We start from the raw sequence: 23,127 nt of genomic DNA, 5'->3' as shown, positions 1-23,127 counted from the left end.
TACCAAAAAGATGTCTGTGGGGAGGCCCTCCACGCCCAAGGACCGCCCCCTGAAGGACTAGCAGCAGAACGGTAAGCAGGGAAGGAAAGAAGAAAAAGGCAGACCAGCTACGCAAGCGGACCCTGGGGCGGGAGAGGTGGCGGTGCTCGGAGACAACGGGGAAGCCCCCCAGCCCGGCCCTGGCACGTAACAAGAGATAGGAGGCTGGGCGGCAGGCGTGTGCGGTCGTAGGGGGATGGCCCGATCAGAGGCGCGGCGGCAGGCGCGGGAGAAACGGCCAAGGGCGGTCCCCGAGGAGCGGGCTCTGCGTGAACGGCGCCAACCCAGGCCCCGCCGAGAGCCCCTCGAGAGTGGGGCCGGGGACCATCGCCGCCCTCCTCAGGCCTCTGCTGGGGCCGCCGGGCACGCCTCCTTCATGCGCAGGCTCGTTGACCAGGAAGACGCGGGTGGGCAGAGTCAAGAACCGGAAGTGCTCGGGCGCACTGGCAACCTTCCCCGGAAGCCCGCCAGCCGGAACAGCCCCGAGGCTCCGCCCCTCGACGGAACGCTGGGTTGCTGGGCAACCGGCGCGGGCGCCGCGGGAGGGTTCGGTGGTGCCCAGAACCGTCCCTGTGTAGCTCCTACTTCCTGCCCCGGCAATCTCCCGGCCCGCCCGCCTCCCTTCTTGCCGCCCCTCCTCGCATCACGGAATCCCTGCCCTTGGCACTACGTGCACCTCTCCGGCTCCCACGACACTCTAGTGCCCACCTGCTTCGAAGCCAAGCTTCATCAAAAGGGAAGCGGGCCGACCCCAAGCGCGACCTCCACGTTGGCTGAGCGCGCCTCCCCGGCCATGGCCACCTACACCTACACCAGCCGGCCCCGGGCCCTGCCCTGCCAGCGCCGCCGTTACCGGGACGACCTGATGCAGCAGTGAGTGAGCAAACCGGCCTCTGTGGGGTCTCTCCTCATCCTGGGGCCGCGGGATCTTGATCTTTTGGCCCTGGCAGAACCTGCCTATGCTGCTTTCCCTTCCTTGCTCTCTGAGAAATAAATTCTCTCCCTAAGGAACTCTACTGGAGAAGGAAATGGCAACCCACTCCAATATTCCTGCCTGGAGGATCACAAGGACAGAGGAGGCTAGTGGGCTGCCGTCTAGGGGGTTGCACGGAGTCGGACACAACTGAAGCGACTTAGCAGCAGCACAAGAAACTCTCCTGTGTTGTGGAGGACTGAAGCAATAAAGGGAATTAGTTAACTTTTTAGTGGTCATGATGCTGGCATGATTGATAACATGTGCAGGGAAACGACTTATTATTGAGTCAACAGGTGGTTATTGGCCGACTGTGTGCCAAGCAGGCACCTTCTAGGAGCACCAACATACATTTTCTTACCTACTCTCCAGTGCTGTAAAGTTAGTTTTATATTATGTATTATGCATAACAAGAAACTGGGATACAAAGGTGTACCTCACAGTAGCGTGTCCATAACGGGAGCCACGTAAATCTCTTCACAGGAATCAGGTTCTCCTTCCATGTTGGACTGCAAATTGTACTTTTACTTCATCAGTGTTGCAAATATTCAGGTATCCATATTTGGAAAGGGCGTTAAATATTATGGTTCTCTTAAAGTTCTTTCTGTATGCTTCAAATTTTGGAATCAGCAGAACTTTCCAAGAATGCAGGCTCCATGGAAGCAAGACCCTTTATGACTTTTATTCACTAAAGATCTACCTGACAGATAGCACTCAACACAGATTGTTGAATTAAAGGCTGAACATGAGTTCTTGATGCTTATTTCAAGCTGAGTCTAAAATCATAATTATCTTATTCTGACAATAAAGACATGTGTTAATAAGAAATGCCTATCACTTTAAGAAAACCAAAATAAGAACATTTAAATTATAAAAGTTTTAAATTCAGTTTTAAAAGGGACTCCTTGGAGAAATATTTCCTAGTGCCTTGAAGTGGTTGCTTACAAATCCTTCCTATTAAATCACACCAAGAGATGACAGAAGAATCATTGGTGGTTCCTTGGAAACAATTTCTCTTTTTAGAGAATTAGTTGATTGGTATATTGAAGCAATCTGAATCAAGCCTTTGAGAGGAGTTCTTTTGGATGTGTCTGTTAGATTTTTCAGTTTACAAATTTATAAAAGTAATACATTCTTGTGAAGCCAATGGAAATTACAAATAAGGAGTAATAAAGGCAAAGTTAATTGTCTCTCACCCATCTCTACTCCTGCTTCTCTGTTGTAAGCAAACTTAAGTCTTATTCTTCCACAGCTTCTTGCTTGTGCACTCAGAGGAGCATATGTACGTGTATATGGAAGGTTTTGTTTCCGAAATGGAATCATACTGCTGCTGCTGAGTCGCTTCAGTCGTGTCCGACTCTGTGTGACTCCATAGACGGCAGCCCACCAGGCTCCCCTGTCCCTGGGATTCTCCAGGCAAGAACACTGGAGTGGGTTGCCATTTCCTTCTCCATATTAATCTGCACTTGGCTCCCTCTACTTTTTTTCTCCTCCACTTTTTTATAAACTAATTCCTTTTTTCCCCAAATTTCTTTCTGTATACATTCACACACAGATCTAATTTTTAAATATATGTACTCATTCATGCCTGTGGGTATTCTTAGTACAGCCTTATTCTCTAGCCCCTTCTCTTGCAAACCTGCTGTCCCTCTCCTGCCTCCAAACCACATTAATGACTTTGAATGAATACTTTGGTACTTTTCTCCAGACACCCATGTTTATGTACACATGTATGAATACAAATATATACATACAGATACACGTCTGCATGGCCTTTGTCTTCTTCATAACAATGTAGCATACATAATTCTCAACATCTTCCTTCTCTCACCTAATTGTGGAACTTCCCTACTTTATCAACGGTGCTAAAAAAAAATCTATTTTCTTAAAATAGTTTCACCTTAGTCTAAATCCTATTAAAAATGAGTTGGCCCCAAAGACAAATATCATATGATATCACTTCCATGTGGAATCTACCAAAGTAATAGAATTTTTATTTACAAAATGGAAATAGATTCACAGACATAGTAACTTATGGTTACCAAAGAAGAAAGGGGATGAGGAATAAAGTGGAAATCTGAGGTTAACAGATACACACTACTATATATAAAATAGATAGCAAGAACCTACTATATAGCACAGATATTTTCAGTATCTTGTAATAACTTATAGTGGAAAAGAATCTGAAAATATATATTATGTATGTATAATTGATATACTTTGCTGTATACCTGAAACTAACTCAATATTGTAAATCAAATATACTTTAATTTTTGAAAATGAAAAGTTGACTTTTAGATACCAATGCTCCATTACACTCATAATTTAGAATTTACTTTTTTACAGACCTGAAGAACCTGTGCATTACGGAAACATAATGTATGACAGAAGGGTGATCCGAGGCAACACGTACGCCCTGCAGTCAGTACCACTGGTAAGTACAGTTCGAATTGTCTGACACAGAGTACTCCAGACTACCTGTGGTGAAGGAGCAATTTTTGTTTCTGTCTTTAAATTTCTAATCTGTTACAGACTAAAACATTTATGAAATAAGGATGGATTGCTAGAAAAATGAAAGGGGAAAAAAAATGTATGCAAAATATAAGCCAGATAGTGGTTGGCAGGGAATGGAGGAATAGAGAAGTGTTATTTAATGAGTACGGAGTTTCAGTTTCACAGAATGAAAAAAGTTCTGGAGATGAACGGTGGTAGTGGTTGCGCAACGTGAGTGTACTTAATGCCCCTGAACTGTGCACTGAAAAGTGGTTTGGTTCAGTTCAGTCACTCAGTCGTGTCCAACTCATTGCAATCCCATGGACTGCACCATGCCAGGCTTCCCTGTCCATCACCAAATCCCGGAGCTTACTCAAACTCATGTCCATAGAGTTGGTGATGCCATCCAACCATCTCATCCTCTGTCGTCCCCTTCTCCTCCCGCCTTCAATCTTTCCCATGATCAGGGTCTTTTCCAATAAGTCAGTTCTTTGCATCAGGTGGCCAAAGTATTGGAGCTTCAGCATCAGCCCTTCCAGTGAATATTAGGGACTGATTTCCTTTAGGATTGACTGGTTGGATCTCCTTGGGACTCTCAAGAGTCTTCTCCAGCACCACAGTTCAAAAGCATCAATTCTTTTCACTCAGCTTTCTTTATAGTCCAACTCTCACATCCATACACATGACTACTGGAAAAACCATAGCTTTGACTAGATGGACCTTTGTTGGCAAAGTAATGTCTCTGCTTTTTAATATACCATCTAGGTTGGTCATACCTTTTCTTCCAAGGAGCAAGTGTCTTCTAATTTCATGGCTGCAGTCACCATCTGCAGTGATTTTGGAGGCCAAAAAGGTAAAGTCTGTCACTGTTTACATTGTTTCCCCATCTATTTGCCATGAAGTGATGGGACTGGATGCCATGATCTTAGTTTTCTGAATGTTGAGTTTTAAGCAAACTTTTTCACTCTCCTCTTTCACTTTCATCAATAGGCTCTTTAGTTCATCTTCACTTTCTACCATAAGGGTGGTGTCATCCGCATATCTGAGGTTATTGATATTTCTCCTGGCAATCTTGATTCCAGCTTGTGCTTCATCCAGCCCGGCATTTCGCATGATGTACTTTGCATATAAATTAAATTAGCAGGGTGACAATATACCACTTTGATGTACTCCTTTCCCGATTTGGAACCAGTCTGTTGTTCCATGTCCAGTTCTAACTGTTGCTTCTTGACCTGCATATAGATTTCTCAGGAGTCAGGTCAGGTGATCTGGTATTCCCATCTCTTTCAGAATTTCCCAGTTTGTTGTGAACCACACAGTCAAAGCCTTTGGCATAGTCAGTAAAGCAGAAGTAGATGTTTTTCTGGAACTCTCTTGCTTTTTTGATGATCAGTGCATGTTGGCAATTTGATCTCTGGTTCCTCTGCCTTTTCTGAATCCAACTTGAACATCTGAAAGTTCACAGTTCATGTACTTTTGAAGCCTGGCTTGGAGAGTTTTGAGCATTTACTAGCATGAGATGAGTGTAATTGTGCAGTAGTTTGAACATTCTTTAGCATTGCCTTTCTTTGGGATTGGAATGAAAACTGACCTTTTCCAGTCCTGTGGCCACTGCTGAGTTTTCCAAATTTGCTGGCATATTGAGTGCAGCACTTTCACAGCATCATCTTTCAGGATTTGAATTAGCTCAACTGGAATTCCATCACCTCTACTAGTTTTGATTGTAGTGATGCTTCCTAAGGTCCACTTGACTTCGCATTCCAGGATGTCTGGCTCTAGGTGAGTGATCACACCATCGTGGTTATCTGGGTCATGAAGATCTTTTTTGTACAGTTCTTCTGTGTATTCTTGCCACCTCTTCTGAATATCTTCTGCTTCTGTTAGGTCGATACCTTTTCTGTCCTTTATTGTGCCCATCTTTGCATGAAATGTTCTGTTGGTATGTCTAATTTCTTGAAGAGGTCTCTGCCTTTCCCATTCTATTGTTTTCCTCTATTTCTTTGCATTGATCACCGAGGAAGGCTTTCTTACCTCTCCTTGCTGTTCTTTGGAACTCTGCATTCCAATGGGTATATCTTTCCTTTTCTCCTTTGCCCTTTGCCTCCTTTAATCCCTTAGTCATCTGTTGTTTGTATACTTGAACAGGCTTTGTTCGGACTAAAGTTGTTTTCTTTGTGAGCTAATGTATTTTTTATGGAAATTCTGTCATGAAATTAGGCTAAAAAAAAATTCAAGTGGTTTTCAATTTCTTAACTACACATTAAAATCTATTGTGACTGAATGGTTACCTCAGTTTACTAGGCATCAGAGGAGTTCATGGTAAAAAAAATCCTTGAATGAGGAAAAACAGTTTATTATTTGGGATTCTGCACCCATTTTATTCTGGTTAATGGTCATACTTTGAAGTTACTTTTATGTGTTTTACCAGATACCTTTGTAATTGCCTGACAAATTTCAGGTGAATTTTTAATCACCAAGTCACCGATGAGCAGGACGTGCTCTGTGACGGGTGCCTTCATGCCACCCAGGAATTGGTTTGGAGAAGCACTCCTATACACCTTGAGAAGTATTTCCTAAGTTTTATAAGCCTTTTCTGTCATTCAGCCTGGGCAGCCTGATCCTGTAGAGATTCAGAGACAGCAGCAGGCTAGGAGGAGGGCTTTTGCCAGAAAACGAGCCCAAGAACAGCTCAGACCGCGTACACCCGAACCTGTGGAAGGCAGGAAACATGTGGACGTGCAGACAGGTATGTGGGCCCACGGCTTGGTGGCTCCTCAGAGTGTATGGTTTTCTGAGTCAGTTCATTTTGTTTGACTTTCATATTAACGTATCTGTTATGCCATCTAGTATTTCCCTGTCACGTGGTAGAAGAAGTCCATTTAGTAAACAAACTCATAGACTGAATATTGTTATTATATTGGGTACAGCTGAAAATGTGACATGGCGATTTTTTTAAAAAAGAATATAAGGACCAAATTAATTCTCTCAGCCCTTTTCACAAATGCTGTTCTCCAACTGGGAGCATTTCCTGCTTTTCATAGCCCAAGATGAATCACTCTTGGACTCGTGGAAGGTGGAGAGCAGTATAGTTTTATTTTGGTATTCTGTCTTTTGAGAGAAGTAAACCCATTTACTGAATATCTGAAAACTGCATATCTGAAAATGTGGGTTATTAGTCCAAGCTTTACTAATCCCGGGGCTTCCTGGGTAGCTCAGCTGGTAAAGAATCCGCCTGCAAAGCAGGAGACTCCACTTCGATTCCTGGATCCAGAAGTTCCCCTGGAGAAGGGATAGGCTACCCATTCCAGTATTCTTGGGCTTCGCTGGTGGCTCAGATTGTAAAGAATCCACCTGCAACGCAGGAGACCTGTGTTTGATACCTGGGTTGGGAAGATCCCCTGGAGGAGGGCATGGCAACCCACTCCAGTATTCCTGCCTGGAGAAGTCCCGTGGACAGAGGAGCCTGGCAGGCTACAGTCCATGGGTCGCAAAGAGTCGGACACGACTGAGTGACTAAGCACAGCACAGCACAAACCTGTTTAGATCTGAGTCCCCCACCTCTCTCACCATGGCCTCTTCTTCTAGCTCCTTTTGTTCTCCATTCCCTTGCATCTTCCCCAGGGCCACATAGGCTCTCCTAGGCTGCTGCTGCTGCTGCTAAGTCGCTTCAGTTGTGTCCGACTCTGTGCGACCCCATAGATGGCAGCCCACTAGGCTCCCCCGTCCCTGGGATTCTCCAGGCAAGAACACTGGAATGGATTGCCATTTCCTTCTCCAATGCATGAAAATGAAAAGTGAAAGGGAAGTCGCTCAGTCATGTCCGACTTTAGCGACCCCCTGGACTGCAGCCTACCAGGCTCCTCCGTCCATGGGATTTTCTAGGCAGAAGTACTGGAGTGGGGTGCCATTGCCTTCTCCGTTCCTAGGCTAGTGCCAGGCTTTTCCTACTTACCTGACTGTCGTCAGCTGTGGGGGTTTACCTGGACCCATAAGGTCCAGCTGTGTTGTTGACAGACTCTTGGTCGTCAAGCAATACTTGATGTTTTCCTTGGACATAACCAGAGATATTTCTGGATAGTAAGGACAAAAGGTTGAGGACCATTCCAAGCTTTTTCCTACCTTGAGACCAAGTCTAGAATAAGTACATGTCTGTGATTAGCCAATATAGTTGTAATTCTGTAAGAGCTAAATTTTAGTCTTTACTTATACCGTCAGAATATGAAGTGATAGAATAGCAGCCACTTTCTGTTGAGTACTTCCTGTGTCTCAGAGACACAGGTCCTTTACCTGTGTCTCCTTTATTATTATGCAGACTGTAGGTGACTGATAACCATGATCCCTTTTGCAGATAAAGAAACCAAGACCCAAAGAGGATGTAATCGCTAGGTCCTATGTTCAACAGCTGACTCCAGTTCTCATGTTCTTTGCATGATGCCATACTGCCCTTGCCTCATGTAAATTATTCCCAAGGTGAAATTTGTTTTCCTATATCTGTTTATGATATGTAGGCTAGAGAGAACGTCCATAACACAATGATGTGATGCGTAGTTTTTTTACATGTCCAGGAATTTTCAAACCTTTGAACATTGATTATCTTAAGACTTGTCACATGGCTGGCTCGTCAACTTTCCATCCCATGTTCTGTTTTGTGTTGTATATACATCTATAGGTTCACATTCTTTAGTTCTGTTTTCAAATACAAAGTTAAAGTCGCTCAGTCATGTTTGACTCTTTGCGACCCCATGGGCTGTCCATGGAATTTTCCAGGACAGAATACTGGAGTGGGTAGCCTTTCCCTTCTCCAGGGGATCTTTCCAACCCAGGGATCAAGCCCAGGTCTCCCGCATTGCAGGCAGGTTCTTCACCAGCTGAGCCACAGGGAAGCCCGTTTCAAATACAAAGCTCGGTGATCTCTCAACATTTAGTAAATGTTCTAGCCTGACTGACTCTGTGGTCTTCCAAATATATAAAAATGCTTAGTACACTATGTGGATTGAACCCCACATTTGAGCACCTTTATTTCAAGACTTATATTCTGATCCATTCATTTCTGTTTTGAAGGGGCTGTAGTTTCAAATTCTTGAAAAAGACCAGAATTTCAAACTCAATGTATATGGTGTTCTCTTAGAATTATACCTTGAAGAAATTGCTGACCGCATAGTAGAAGTTGATATGGAGTGCCAAACAGATGCATTTTTGGACAAACCACCAACACCACTCTTTATTCCTGCCAAAACTGGCAAAGATGTGGCCACCGAAATTCTAGAAGGAGAGGTATAGTACATTATTAGACTTCTCTCTGTCTTCTTTATAAAGAGTGAGGTTTAATTAAAACCTTAACATAAGTGCAAACCACTTCACAGTCAGGAAGATTCTAAATACTTACTGCATTTCCTTCCAAATGGTGTATGGTTTTATCCTGAGCTACCCAGAAATGTTTTTAAATATCATGATCTTTTACTTTTTAGTCTTTAAAAAAAAAATTAAATGCCATGATCTGATTTTCCCTCTTTGCTGATCAGAAATAAAAAATTTTAGAAATGTGTTTAGAATATTTATATATTTAATTTTTGTGTGTTTGCATACTTGCTTAATGGATGAACATAAGGTAGATTTGTACCAAATGAGGAAAAATAATATCTCTGGTGTGAAAGGTTCCACTGCTAGTTGCTTGTTGATTATATAAGTTTTATGAAGATAATTCTCTGTGTTAGGAAAAAAGTCCTAAAATAATTAATTTTTATATCAGTGTGGAATACATGAATACAGGCCAGTTTACGAAACTGAAGAAGAGAAAGCAGTGTGCATAATGACTTAAGTGAGATTTAAAATGCAAAGGAATTCGAAAGTACTGTCATTGAATTAGGAAATAAAATTAGTCTTCATAATCTATACAGAAGACGATCTTTGCCTCTAAATCCTAGAGATGAATCACCAAAGTATCCATCATTCTTGTTCCTTTGTTCTTCAAACTGTTATCAAAACAACCAATAAAAATCAAGCAGAAAAGATGGAGAACAAGACAGACAAAGATATTTCCCTTGGGTTTAGAGTTTTATTGGAAAATCATTGAGAATGAAGGTTCATTCTGATGATTGAATAGATCTTTTTATAACTTTGCTCCTATCAGTTTTTGCCTGTAAAGAGCCCCTGTGCCTTTTGGGCTGTCTTGAAGGTTAGAAACGGTAAAGTACCAGCTCATTGTCTGGCACACAGAAGACCCTCAACAAGTAGTATCCTGTTATTTATTGCTGCTCTTATGGGATATTTTTTTCATTGAGCCTTTGGTCCATGATTAAAATTTTAAATTTGTTTTGTGTGTTTAAGCTGTTTGACTTTGATCTTGAAGTTAAACCAATGTTAGAAGTTTTGGTGGGAAAGACCATCGAGCAGTCTCTTCTGGAAGTGATGGAAGAAGAAGAGTTGGCGAACCTGCGGGCCAGTCAGTACGCATATGAAGAGCTTCGCAACATCGAGCTTGCTGAAGTCCAGCGACTTGAAGAGCAGGAGAGGCGACACCGGGAGGAAAAAGTAGAGAATTTTCGTTTTCTCTCTCAGACAGATTTCGGTTACTTAACAGATTGTGTTCAAAATCACATGTAGAGCTAACAGGTCTTAGCAAACTTGTTAGAAAAGACATGTTTGTTGTTCAGGTCTCTCCTATAGATCACCGATCTTTCATGAACAATTACGTTTTTAAAATTCCAGTTTACATAGATGTATCTAAATAGAGATGGACTTCCCAGGTGGCTCAACAGTAAAGAATCTGCCTGCCAGTGCAGGCAACCGAGGTTCTACTCCTAGAGAAGGAAATGGCAGCCCACTCCAATATTCTTCCCTGGGAAATCCCATGGAGAGAGGAGGCCTGGCAGGCTACAGTCTATGGGGTTGCAAAGAGTCGGACTAAATAACATCAACAACCTAAATAGAGTTCCCCAAAATTCCTACAGGTCACAATTTAAATTACATATGTCCCAATGAAAGGCACTCTTAAATATCAAGAGTTATTTCTTCCTGGAGAAGAAATAACATCAGTTTGCCAAAAATCAATGGCAGAAAAGGTGGCAGGAAAAAGTGGAGTGTATTTGGGTAGATGGGGAGTAAGAAAGAGGATCTGGAAAGAATTCTGGGTCTTTTTCTCAGTGGCTGGCTCTGCTCCACACCCTTACAAATACACCTACTATCTGAGTCTTTACAGAATATTTCTTCAGATTAAAAGGTTTTTAGAACCTTTAATAAGAAAAGTTGTAGAATCCAGTCATTAAATATGCCACAAACCTCTGGTTAGGAAGCACTAGGCTTGGTACAGTTTAATAAGAATCTGTCTGGGGATGGCAATAACTCACCCTGCGTTAAACACTGGATGATAAATGATAAAGTGAAAGTGAAGTCGCTCAGTCCTGTCCGGCTCTTTGCGACCCCACAGACGGTAGCCTACCAGGATTCTCCGTCCATGGGATTTTCCAGGCAAGAGTACTGGAGTGGGTTGCTGTTTCCTTCTCCAGGGGATCTTCCCAACCCAGGGATCAAACCCAGGTCTCCCGCATTGTAGACAGATGCTGTCTGAGCCACCAGGCAAGTCTGTGGATAAATGATAAAGGGTTTCCAAACACCTGAAAGGGCTCAGGGTCTACCTTCCCACACGAATAGCTGAGTTGTCAGAACATTCTACTCCAAACCTAGTCAGATGGACTTTCAGTTTTCCTCCAAAATGAGTAACTTTGTAAAGAGCACGGGTCTGTTGATAAGGATTGTGCAAATGCACGATTGTATGTTCACAAGTATAAAGTGAATCCTAACAAAATCAGCTTTGTTGAAATAATTGGTGAAGTTTTTATCAAAGAAAAGTTAAATTTGTTTATTTACTGTTTGGTGGTGTGTGCGTGCTCAGTCGTGTCTGACTTGGACTGCAGCCTGTCAGGGTCCTTTGTCCATGGAATATCTCAGGCAAGAGTACTGCAGTGGGTTGCCATTTCCTCCTCCAGGGGACCTTCCTGACCCAGGAATTGAACCCACGTCTCCTGCCGATCAGTTAGATTCTTTACCACTGAGCCACCTGGGAAGCCCTTACTTACTATTAGTACTATTAGCCCTATTACTATTAGGAAATATTTTCAAAGTTTAAGCAAATATAAATCTTAATGACTTGTATTCTTCATTTTTTATAATATATATTACTTACTATTAGGAAATATTTTGCCATTTCATACTGTTCATGGAGTTCTCAAGGCAAGAATACTGAAGTGGTTTGCCATTCCCTTCTCCAGTGGACCACATTCTGTCAAATCTCTCCACCATGACCCGCCCGTCTTGGGTTGCCCCACAGGCATGGCTTAGTTTCATTGAGTTAGACAAGGCTGTGGTCCTAGTGTGATTAGATTGACTAGTTTTCTGTGAGTATGGTTTCAGTGTGTTTGCCCTCTGATTCCCTCTTGGAACACCTACCGTCTTACTTACAAATAGCTGTGAAAAGAAGAGAAGCAAAAAGCAAAGGAGAAAAGGAAAGATATAAGCATCTGAATGCAGAGTTCCAAAGAATAGCAAGACGAGATAAGAAAGCCTTCTTCAGCAATCAATGCAAAGAAATAGAGGAAAACAACAGAATGGGAAAGACTAGGGATCTCTTCAAGAAAATCAGAGGTACCAAAGGAACATTTCATGCAAAGATGAGCTCGATAAAGGACAGAAATGGTATGGACCTAACAGAAGCAGAAGATATTCAGAAGAGGTGGCAAGAATACACAGAAGAACTGTACAAAAAAGATCTTCACGACCCAGATAATCACGATGGTGTGATCACTGACCTAGAGCCAGACATCCTGGAATGTGAAGTCAAGTGGGCCTTAGAAAGCATCACTACAAACAAAGCTAGTGGAGGTGATAGAATTCCAGTTGAGCTATTCCAAATCCTGAAAGATGATGCTGTGAAAGTGCTGCACTCAATATGCCAGCAAATTTGGAAAACTCAGCAGTGGCCACAGGACTGGAAAAGGTCAGTTTTCATTCCAATCCCAAAGAAAGGCAATGCCGAAGAATGCTCAAACTACCGCACAATTGCACTCATCTCACACCCTAGTAAAGTAATGCTCAAAATTCTCCAAGCCAGGCTTCAGCAATACATGAACCGTGAACTTCCTGACGTTCAAGCTGGTTTTAGAAAAGGCAGAGGAACCAGAGATCAAATTGCCAACATCCGCTGGATCATGGAAAAAGCAAGAGAGTTCCAGAAAAACATCTATTTCTGCTTTATCGACTATGCCAAAGCCTTTGACTGTGTGGATCACAATAAACTGTGGAAAATTCTGAAAGACATGGGAATACCAGACCACCTGATCTGCCTCTTGAGAAATTTGTATGCAGGTTAGGAAGCAACAGTTAGAACTGGACATGGAACAACAGACTGGTTCCAAATAGGAAAAGGAGTTCGTCAAGGCTGTATATTGTCACCCTGTTTATTTAACTTATATGCAGAGTACATCATGAGAAATGCTGGACTGGGAGAAACACAAGTTGGAATCAAGATTGCCGGGAGAAATATCAATAACCTCAGATATACAGATGACACCACCCTTATGGCAGAAAGTGAAGAGGAACTCAAAAGCCTCTTGATGAAAGTGAAAATGGAGAGTGAAAAAGTTGACTTAAAGTTCAACATTCAGAAAACGAAGATGATGGCATCCGGTCCCACCACTTCATGGGAAATAGATGGGGAAACAGTGGAAACAGTGTCAGACTTTATTTTGGGGGGTTCCAAAATCACTACAGATGGTAACTGCAGCCATGAAATTAAAAGACGCTTACTCCTTGGAAGGAAAGTTATGACCAACCTAGATAGCATATTCAAAAGCAGAGACATTACTTTGCCAACAAAGGTTCGTCTAGTCAAGGCTATAGTTTTTCCAGTGGTCATGTATGGATGTGAGAGTTGGACCGTGAAGAAGGCTGAGTGCCGAAGAATTGGTGCTTTTGAACTGTGGTGTTCAAGAAGACTCTTAAGAATCCCTTGGACTGCAAGGAGATCCAAGCAGTCCATTCTGAAGGAGATCAGCCCTGGGATTTCTTTGGAAGGAATGATGCTAAAGCTGAAACTCCAGTACTTTGGCCACCTCATGCGAAGAGTTGACTCATTGGAAAAGACTCTGATGCTGGGAGGGATTGGAGGCAGGAGGAGAAGGGGACGAGAGAGGATGAGATGGCTGGATGGCATCACTGACTCGATGGACGTGAGTCTGAGTGAAGTCTGGGAGTTGGTGATGTACAGGGAGGCCTGGCGTGCTGCGGTTCATGGGGTCACAAAGAGTCGGACACGACTGAGCAACTGATCTGATCTGATCTGATTAGGAAATATGAAAAAACAAAGAATACAAGTCATCTAGATTTATATTTACTTCAACTTTGAAAGTAGACTAATTAGAAAATATATTAATGTTCCCATTTCTGCATGGGAGTAGAGAAGGTAGTTCATTAGCTTCACAGATTTCATTTGATCTATAAATAGCAACAGCAACAAAAAGGTTTTATAATTTTCAGAACTTTACAAATTCAAAGAATCATTATAAATGAGACAATTTATTGGCCCGAGTTTTTTAATCAAAGATGTCTAAGCAACTATAATTTTCATATCAGCAATACTTTATAATACTAATTAAAAATACAGATAACTATTATTATTCTTTGATTTTAGTCAGACATGTATATCCTGAAATTACTTTACTTGAAAATGGATCAGGAAATGAATTTTACCTTAAGCATCATCTCCTCTAAATTCAATACCTACTTAGCTGTTGAAATTCATTAAAATCTTAGTGAAAAATATGAACTGATCATAGACACCTTGCTGTCCATTTTTGGATACAAATATAAGTACAGATTCTCCCACTCATAAGAATCGGTATCTGGGGAAGACATAAAGCTGAACAGCCACCTGTGATGGTGTTTTCCTCTGGGCAGGAACGTCGGAAGCAGCAGCAATGGCAGGTGGTTCACAAGCATAACGAGACTTCGCAGAAGATCGCGGCCCGAGCATTTGCACAGCGTTACCTGGCCGACCTCCTCCCATCAGTTTTTGACAGCCTTCGGGATGGTGGCTACTTTTATGATCCCGTTGAAAGAGGTTTGTTGGAGGTCTTTTGTTAGATTAACTGTTACAATAAGCATCCTGCTAATGGTTTGAGTTCATGTTGTGCCCATTTTTATTTTGAATTGGAATCTTTCTTTACCAGCTAAGCCACACAGGAAGCCCAAGAATACTGGAGTGGGTAGCCTGCCCCTTCTCCAGCGGAACTTCCTGACCCAGGAATCAAACTAGGATCTCCTGCTTCGCAGGCAGATTCTTTCCCAACTGAGCTATCAGGGAATCTTTCTATCTCTGGGCCAAATTTTAAAATCAATTATAGTTGTTTTAAGAAAGTACCATTACTAATAAGAGGTGTGTTACAAAGATTTTAGAATGTTTACTGAGAATATTGGAGAGTAGAAAGAAATATGGACCGGATATCTATCCCCATATGGATATCCCCCATAACCCCAGCTCCTTTCATCTCACGCAGTGCCTATACAGTCAGTTCTGAAGGCTTTGACTCCAGGGAAGGCCTCATAATTTTGCAAATACCATTTATACTTCATAGAAACGTAATGGACCAGACCACATAGAGAGAACACTGTACAGCACAAGTGATATTGTACAAGTCTGTTTGACATTTTATAATAAGAAAACAAGGCTGATATATCTGTAACATTAGGGGGAAGCACAGATTCTCCCAGTTTGTAATGATTCATAAAAATCACTTAATGAAGTTAACTTTTTAAATTACAGATATTGAGATAGGATTCCTCCCGTGGCTAATGAATGAAGTTGACAAAACCATGGAGTCCAGCATGGTGGGAAGAACGGTGCTTGACAGTAAGTTCTTTTTTTTTTTTTTTTGACAGTAAGTTCTTTTATATTATTGAAAAGTCATCTCTGAAATTTTTCAGTAAAAAGAACATACAGAAAAAGGATGTTAATTTTACAGTTTTGGTTCTTAAATTTTCAGTATATCAATTCTATTAACAAAGTGAAGTGAAGTCGCTCAGTCGTGTCCGACTCTTTGCGACCCCATGGGCTGTAGCATACCAGGCTCCTCCATCCATGGATTTTTCCAGGCAAGGGTATTGGAGTGGGTTGCCATTTAACAAAGGTACCTATTTTTACCTTCAGTATTATTTTTGGTTCTTTTATAATTTGATCAGAATTAACATCTTCTGTATTACTTTATAAATCATATTCTGTTAAAACAGGCATTGAATAGAATTCATATTAAGTGGCACAGAAGGTATGTATTGCTGACTTTGTATAAAAGGTCATGATACAGGGAAGGGACAAGGCCTAGTGAATATTTTACACTCATCTATAAGCAAGTGTTATAACTCCTAAAATATGAAAAGTCATAGTGATTTCTGTACGTACAATTTTCAGTGTTGATTCGTGAGGTGGTTGAGAGAAGACTGAATCTCTATGAGCAGAAGGAGGGCAGGCACGCCTCTGTGAGGCCTGAGAACGGACTCGGTGGTCCCGGAGGAACAAGAGAGCCCCTGGTGGGTTTTGAATCCCAGGATCAGGGTGCATCCCAGGCCCAGAGACCCCTTCCAGACAGAGACTCCCTACAGAGAACGCCGTACGACGCAAGGTACGCGGAGAGAGTGTCGTCCCAGGAGAGGCGGCTCGCAGAAGAAAATGACGAACTGACAGAAATGAGGAAATCCTCCAAGAGGGAGGAGCTGTCACAATAGAGGGAGCCTCAGCGCCATGGAGCCAGTCAGCACTGCAGCCAATCAGGTAATGATGCATGAGTCCCCTCAGCTCATGGAAATTATGTTGTGTTTAGTCAGCGTGTCTTTTTGTCTCATGGACTGGGCAAATCAAATATGTTGAAATAATAAAACTAATTTTTTAAATGAAACCTTATTTATTTAATAGTAGACTCTTTAGGAGCTATACTGTAACTCTAATGAGAATTATGTCTAATTTCAAGCTTCCTATTACCAGTATATATAACTAACATTTGTTTCCTTACTCCTTCCATCACCACTATATAACCAATATATTTTTCCTTAGTTGTCCCATGACCACTACATATCGTTAATACATTTTTCTTTAGTTTTGTAGTTTCTTTCTCTTTTTTCAGTAAGTATGATATTTAATGTTAGATACCAGTTCTGTTAGCCACTGAGCTTTTCTTCTCTGTAGAAAAACTTTTTAATTTACCCCAAGCAGGAATCCCTCAAGGTTGGGTTCCTGAAAGCCACAGTGCTCTCTCCTTGCAAATACCAAGAAATATACCCTCGTCTGTATAAAGTTAAACACTTACCTGTTCCATCTTCAGTATTCAAGTAAAGCTCTCATCTCTTTGTTCACATTCCTGCTATTAAAAAATTTCAGGCAATACCAATGAAGCTAAAGATCCCTCCTCAGATAGCCTGTGTCATCCATCCATCCATTCTATGTACCCTCCAGGCCTTTTTAAAGATATTTCTGGAGATAAAGATTTGAACATCTGGCAATATATGGGTTATAGTCCTTGCATTTTCACCTAACAGTCTATCTTAGACTTTTCAACATCAGTACATATAAATGTTTTTTTTTGAATGTGGTCAGATACAACTGTATTACAGGTAATTGCCATTTGATTTTTTAATCTGAACTTGTTTGGTGAATTGAAAATCATAGATATTTTTTACCTCTAAAGTTATATTAGAGATATAAAACTCTGGCTTAAAACTCAACGTTCAAAAAACTAAGATCATGGCATCTGATCGTATCACTTCATGGCAAATAGATGGGGAAACAATGGAAATAGTGACAGACTTTATTCTCTTGGGCTCCAAAATCACTGCAGATGGTGACTGCAGCCATGAAATTAAAAGACGCTTGCTCCTTGGAAGAAAAGCTATGACCAACCTAGGTAGTGTATTAAAAGCAGAGATATTACTTTGCCAACAAAGGTCCGTCTAGTCAAAGCTCTGGTTTTTCCATTAGTCACATATGGATGTGAGAGTTGGACCATAAAGAAAGGTGAGTGCCGAAGAATTGATACTTTTGAACTGTGGTGCTGGAGAACACTCTTGAGAGTCCCTTGGACTGCAAGGAGATCCAACTAGTCAATCCTAAAGGAAATCAGTCCTGAATATTCATTGGAAGGACTGATGCTGAAGCTGAAGCTGAAGCTCCAATACTTTGGCCACCTGATGCAAAGAACTGCCTCATTGAAAAGACCCTGATGCTGGGAAAGATTGAAGGCAGGAGGAGAAGGGGACGACAGAGGATGGCATCACCAACTCAATGGACGTGTGTTTGAGCAAGCTCCGGGAGGTGGTGATGGACAGGGAGGCCTGGCATGCTGCAGTCCATGGGGTCGCAAAGAGACACGACTGAGCGACTGAACTGAACTGAAAGTTATATTAATCTCTAATCAGTGATGTCTTCTGAGGCTTCAGATAGATACAGTCTATTTTTCTCAGAATATTTATAAATATATAAGCTGTATTGGTTTGAAATAGCTTGCAGTCATTAACACATTTACCTTAGTTTCTTTTTAAACGTGACATTAAAAATACATAAGAACATCTTTCTCCATTTGTAAAAAGAACTGCGCTGTATGTCTCGGTAGCACTTCTCATGATTCTCAAACTAACTGCCCACGTTTTATATCCCTACGTCATTTTAACGGCAGAGCAGCCCTTCTGAGGTAGATGTGACGATGTTTCTATTTTCGTTTTCAATCAGTCATTGGTCTGTTCAGTCAGCAAGTGTTAACTGAGTGCCTGCTGTGTGCTGAGCACCACGAGGAGGCTGCAGTTACAGCCTCACGGTGGAGCTGAACGAAGCAGGGCTGAGAGAACAAACCACAGCTCAGGGATTCTAAGGGGTTTTCGGTAAAGTGACTAGCCTAGCAAGTGATGGGATGAAAGCTGGAGCCCAGATCCCCTTCCTTCCAATCTACTATCCTTTTCTTCTCAACAACCTTGCACTTTTGTGAGGTACAAAGAATAAATAAATTATTGAATTAACAGCATTTTAAAAAATGCAATCTGTGCCCTTTCATTGCTGAGTTAGTTCCATCTTCTTAAACAGTCTGTGATTATCCTAAAATTTGTTGCTGCTGTTGTTTAGTTGCTCAGTTGTGTCCAACTCTTTGGACTGGAGCCCGCCAGGCTTCTCTCTGCATGGGATTTCCCAGGCAAGAAATACTAGAGTGAGTTGCCATGCCCTCCTCCAGGGGATCTTCCCAGTCCAGGGATCCAATCCCCATCTCCTGCATTGGCAGGTGGATTCTTTACCACTGAGCCACCAGGGAAGCCTCGGTGGATCATCCTAAGATTTACAAGATACTAATTTTGGTGATAAGACCAGGAATTTTTTTTTTTTTTTTTTTTTTAAGAATGCTTTCAAAATGGAGTGAAGGTTGACTATCTTCTACAATTCTAATCCTCCTTCACAGTAACACTTTGCAGATACTTTGCTAAACTTCTCATTCTGAGTTCCATAATTCCATAAGTTAATTCAGTTTATTAAAGAAACCTAAGTCTGTAGACCCCCATACTGAAGCTAGTTAAGCTTAACTGCGTATTCCATCCTAGAGAGAAACAGAAATAATCAAGAGGTTAGGACACTGTCCCTGTGAAAAAAAACGTGGAGAAGCTGGTGATACATTATCTGTAGAAAAAGAAAAATATTGAGTGGAAACTGAATTATCTGTGCTCACATTTGCTCATGTTCTTCTTAGGAGTTCTGGTCCTTTCTGTCTTCAGCTAACACTAAGAGCTGAGGAATGCTGGTGTGGCCTGGGAAGTCACTCAGCAGTACAGCATGGTCAACAGCAGACACCAGAGCCAGACCAGCTGGTCTTGAGTTCACCACATGCAAGGAGGTTGCCCCTTTAGTTAGGGAAAAGAACTGGTTTATTTTGAAAGCAGATGGGAGAGCGGAGGTCTTGCAGAAAGAAGTCGTATTTGGAGATGATAATTCCTCTAAAACTTGTAACGGATGTGGGAGAAGTGGCATAGCATAGCAAAACGCTATGGTATAATCATCAGAAGGTTAATCGTGCTCATTTCTTCTCACCTTAAAACTTTGATTTAGTTGTCAATGTTGTTAAAACGTATCAATCATATCAGCTAAGTTTTTAATCTACAACTTTTAGATATAGCTTTCATATGCTTTATTTACTATGCAAAATCTGATACATTCTCCTTTTTTCTTTTGTTTGTAGGTGAATCACAGCAGTTTTTATAAATTGCTATAAATTTGTATAAATTTTAATGTATTCTCGAGCTCAAAAGCCATAGCCATTTATCTCAGTTTATTTAGCGTAAAAGCATTCTGGGGGCTTCCCTTGCCGTCCAGTGGTTAAGACTCCAAGCTCCCAGTGCAGGGCCATAGGTTCCACCCCTGGTTGGAGAACTAAGATCCCATATACCACACAATGTGGCCAAAAAAATAAAATTTTAAAAATAAAGGCATTCTGAAAAAGCCCAAATATGCATTTAATTTCCCCATAGACCAGTTAGTACCTATTGTTTTTTTGCCATAGCTCCAAGATCTAACCAGAACCAACCTTTTCCAAGTTTGTTCACAGTCAGAGACCCAAACAAAAATGTTAAAGATCAGGTGTCACTATCATGAAAAACTACTGTTAATGCTGTTGGATTGATGTCTATAATTCTCCCTTTGAATTGGAACTATTTACCTTTTTGTTTTAGTGCTTTCAACTTACAAATTAAAATTTAATAAACTGATAATTTAGATGATACTTTCTGTTTTTCTTAAATCTTGAAAATATAATTAATGAAATATATGACTTAAAAGATATGGTATTACTGGCTTCCCAGGTGGCGGCTGGTGGTAAAGAATCCACCTGCCAATCAGGAGACACAAGAGATGCAGATTCGATCCCTGGGTCTGGAAGAACCCCTGGAGGAGGAAATGGCCACCTGCTCCAGTATTCTTGCCTAGAAAATTCCATGCAGAGAAGAGCCTGCCAGGGTACAGTCTATGAGGCTGCAGAGAGTCAGATACAACTGAGCACACAGGCACACACACAAAAGATACAGTAATGGTTATAGGTTTGCTTATAAATAAAATCAGTCAAGATATTGAAGTTTGAAATTTCAGTATAAAAATATAACATTTAAAGAATTTTAAATTCTTTTTGAAAATAAAATTTGAAATACTAATACATTTTTATTACCATATGCATTTATAACATAAATTATGTATTTTATTGTTATATATTTTTATTTTTGATAATGATTATATATGATGGTCTTCTAACATTTTGGATACCTATTGGATACCTATTGGAGAAGGCAATGGCACCCCACTCCAGTACTCTTGCCTGGAAAATCCCATGGACAGAGGAGCCTGGTAGGCTGCAGTCCAGGGGGTCGCTAAGAGTCGGACACGACTGAGCGACTTCCCTTTCACTTTTCACTTTCATGCATTGGAGAAGGAAATGGCAACCCACTCCAGTGTTCTTGCCTGGAGAATCCCAGGGACAGGGGAGCCCGGTGGGCTGCCGTCTATGAGGTCGCACAGAGTCCGACACGACTGAAGCGACTTAGCATTGGATACCTAACATTATATTGGTACCTATGTTTTACCACTAGGTGTCAGTAAATCCCTAAAGCAAAATTAACCTGCTTCCCACTTCAAACATAATTTAATGACCATAAAGAGACCTTGGTAGAGAAAAGAGTTCAAAAATATATTGTACTCCTTGGAGAAGCTAGACTCACACTGAGTATTTTATCTTGCCCCAGGTATCTGCCAGCTCTACAGGGGTAGCAGTGGACTCCACCCTAGATCTCAGACCCTTAAAATGGTAGTGTCAGAATCGACCCAGCTGTCGTATAATCCAGCCTCCTGTCCAATACAGTACCCTTAACAGGTGCTCACTTGGTCTTTGTTTAGTCACTGAGGATGGGGCTTTCCCTATATAAGCTGCCCTAGAACAGCAGTTCTCACGTAGTTCTGTCTCCCCAGGCTCAAGACATGGTAAATACTCAAGTACATTGTTGCACAATCCTCATTATTAGAAATTTCTTTTACACTGAGTCAAAATCTGTCCCGTTATGCGTGCTAAATCGCCTCAATCATATCTGACTGTTTGCAACCTTACGGACTGTAGCCCACCAGGCTCCTCTGTGCGTAGGATCCTCCAGGCAAGAATACTAGAGTGGATCGCCATGCCCTCCCTCCTCCAGAGGATCTTCCCGACCCAGGGATCAAACCCACATCTCTTATGTCCCCTGCATTGGCAGGAGGGTTCTTTACCTCCTGCCACCTGGAAAAGTGCCACCTGGGAAGCCCCTGTCCCATTATAACCTATGCCTTTTGGTTTATAACCTGTAATCAACTGGCATGATTATGGTGGAGAGAGACAGAATAATTTTGTTTACATACCAGCCCTATCCTATACTCCAACAGTTTGGGTTTTTGTTTTTGTTTTTTTTCTTTTTTTTCCCCAGATTTTTCTTTCTCCCAATGAAGTACCACCAGTCATTCCAATTACTCCTCATAGAGAATAGTTTCAGAACTTGGCCACTCTCCATCCTGGTTACTATTACCTTGAAATTTCTGTTTGGTCAAAGTCATCTTAAAACATGTTTCCCAAAATTAGGTATACTACTATAGATATAATCAAACTTAGCAAGGAGTATTGTGAAACGTTGTCTCCCCTGATTTGGATATTACCAACTCACTTCCTCTAAATTCAGGTGTCTAGAAACCTCGTTTTCAGAGCATAAGAGAGAGAAGGCCAAAGTGACTTCTGAGTTGCCATTTTGCCATGGACCAGCCAAAGCTATTCCAGCATCGCTACCCAGTTTGCTGTTTTTTAGCCCCACAGCATATTAGAAGTAGCATATTAACAAGGAGATGGGGGCCACTATGGGAAGACTGTAGGCTAAAACTTCTTAGGGAAAAGGTACATGGAAAAGCAGGGAAAATCGATAGCTCAAAAGGCATAGCAGTCTGGGGCCAAAGTTGAATATCGCCCAGCAGGTCTTGAATACATGATTACTTTACAACACAGGACAGAAATTAGTGTTTATGGAAGAAGGACTCTGGAATTGGTAGCGTAGGGACCTCTGAAAATCAGCTCCTGCATAAAAGCAACAAGAACACAGGCCAAAAAAAAAAATTTTTTTTGTCAAAAAATAACATTTTTAAAATTCTGGAAATTAACCAAAGACTTGGAACAGTGAAGAGCATTTATTCAAGAAAAGTGGCTGAATCTGTCAGCTTTGTGGCATTTTAATTTGCCCTATTCCCATCCCATTCTTCCCAGGTCCACAATAACCTTGAAAACCAACAGACTCGAAACCATGGTAACTGAGAAAACCAGCAGCCTGTCAGCCACTGGAGGGGCTAAACATGCCTAGAGCTCCCCAGAAAAGCCACATCCCCAGAAATCTGTCAGTATGTGACCTGTCTGGCAGCTCCCTGGATAAGTTCTTTTAAGGGCTTATCTTTATTTGACCTGACTCAGAGCTTGCTTGGTGAGGAAAGTCCCAGCAGCAGGGCATTTGTTTAAAAATAGAAAATCAGCAATCAGCAGCAATAGTCTAACATCACAGCTACC

At 41.6% G+C, this 23,127-nt stretch overlaps 1 protein-coding gene across 5 annotated transcripts in view; it reads left to right on the top strand.

The window, feature by feature from the left end:
- Nucleotides 1–235: 235 nt before the first annotated feature.
- RSPH3 (radial spoke head 3) overlaps nucleotides 236–23,127 on the top strand; it is a 39,996-nt gene continuing 17,104 nt past the window's right edge. For 4 of the 5 annotated variants that reach the window (XR_009738612.1, XR_009738614.1, XR_009738613.1 and 1 more), the window contains exons 1-8: nucleotides 236–912; nucleotides 3,359–3,446; nucleotides 6,110–6,251; nucleotides 8,634–8,779; nucleotides 9,833–10,036; nucleotides 14,456–14,618; nucleotides 15,321–15,407; nucleotides 15,963–16,322. Coding sequence is in view for 2 of the 5 variants with exons in the window: in XM_061428447.1 (XP_061284431.1) it covers nucleotides 236–912; nucleotides 3,359–3,446; nucleotides 6,110–6,251; nucleotides 8,634–8,779; nucleotides 9,833–10,036; nucleotides 14,456–14,618; nucleotides 15,321–15,407; nucleotides 15,963–16,276 (1,821 nt within the window). In the remaining 3 variants the exon portion in view is untranslated. Of the gene's footprint in view, nucleotides 913–3,358; nucleotides 3,447–6,109; nucleotides 6,252–8,633; nucleotides 8,780–9,832; nucleotides 10,037–14,455; nucleotides 14,619–15,320; nucleotides 15,408–15,962; nucleotides 20,296–23,127 lie in introns of those variants that run through there. The other variant, XM_061428445.1, reaches the window with a different exon arrangement.

This window comes from Bos javanicus, chromosome 9, assembly GCF_032452875.1.
Source record: "Bos javanicus breed banteng chromosome 9, ARS-OSU_banteng_1.0, whole genome shotgun sequence".
Lineage (NCBI taxonomy): Eukaryota > Metazoa > Chordata > Mammalia > Artiodactyla > Bovidae > Bos > Bos javanicus.
The sequence above is the reverse complement of the archived record's forward strand: the minus strand, read 5'-3'. Positions and strand labels throughout refer to the sequence as shown.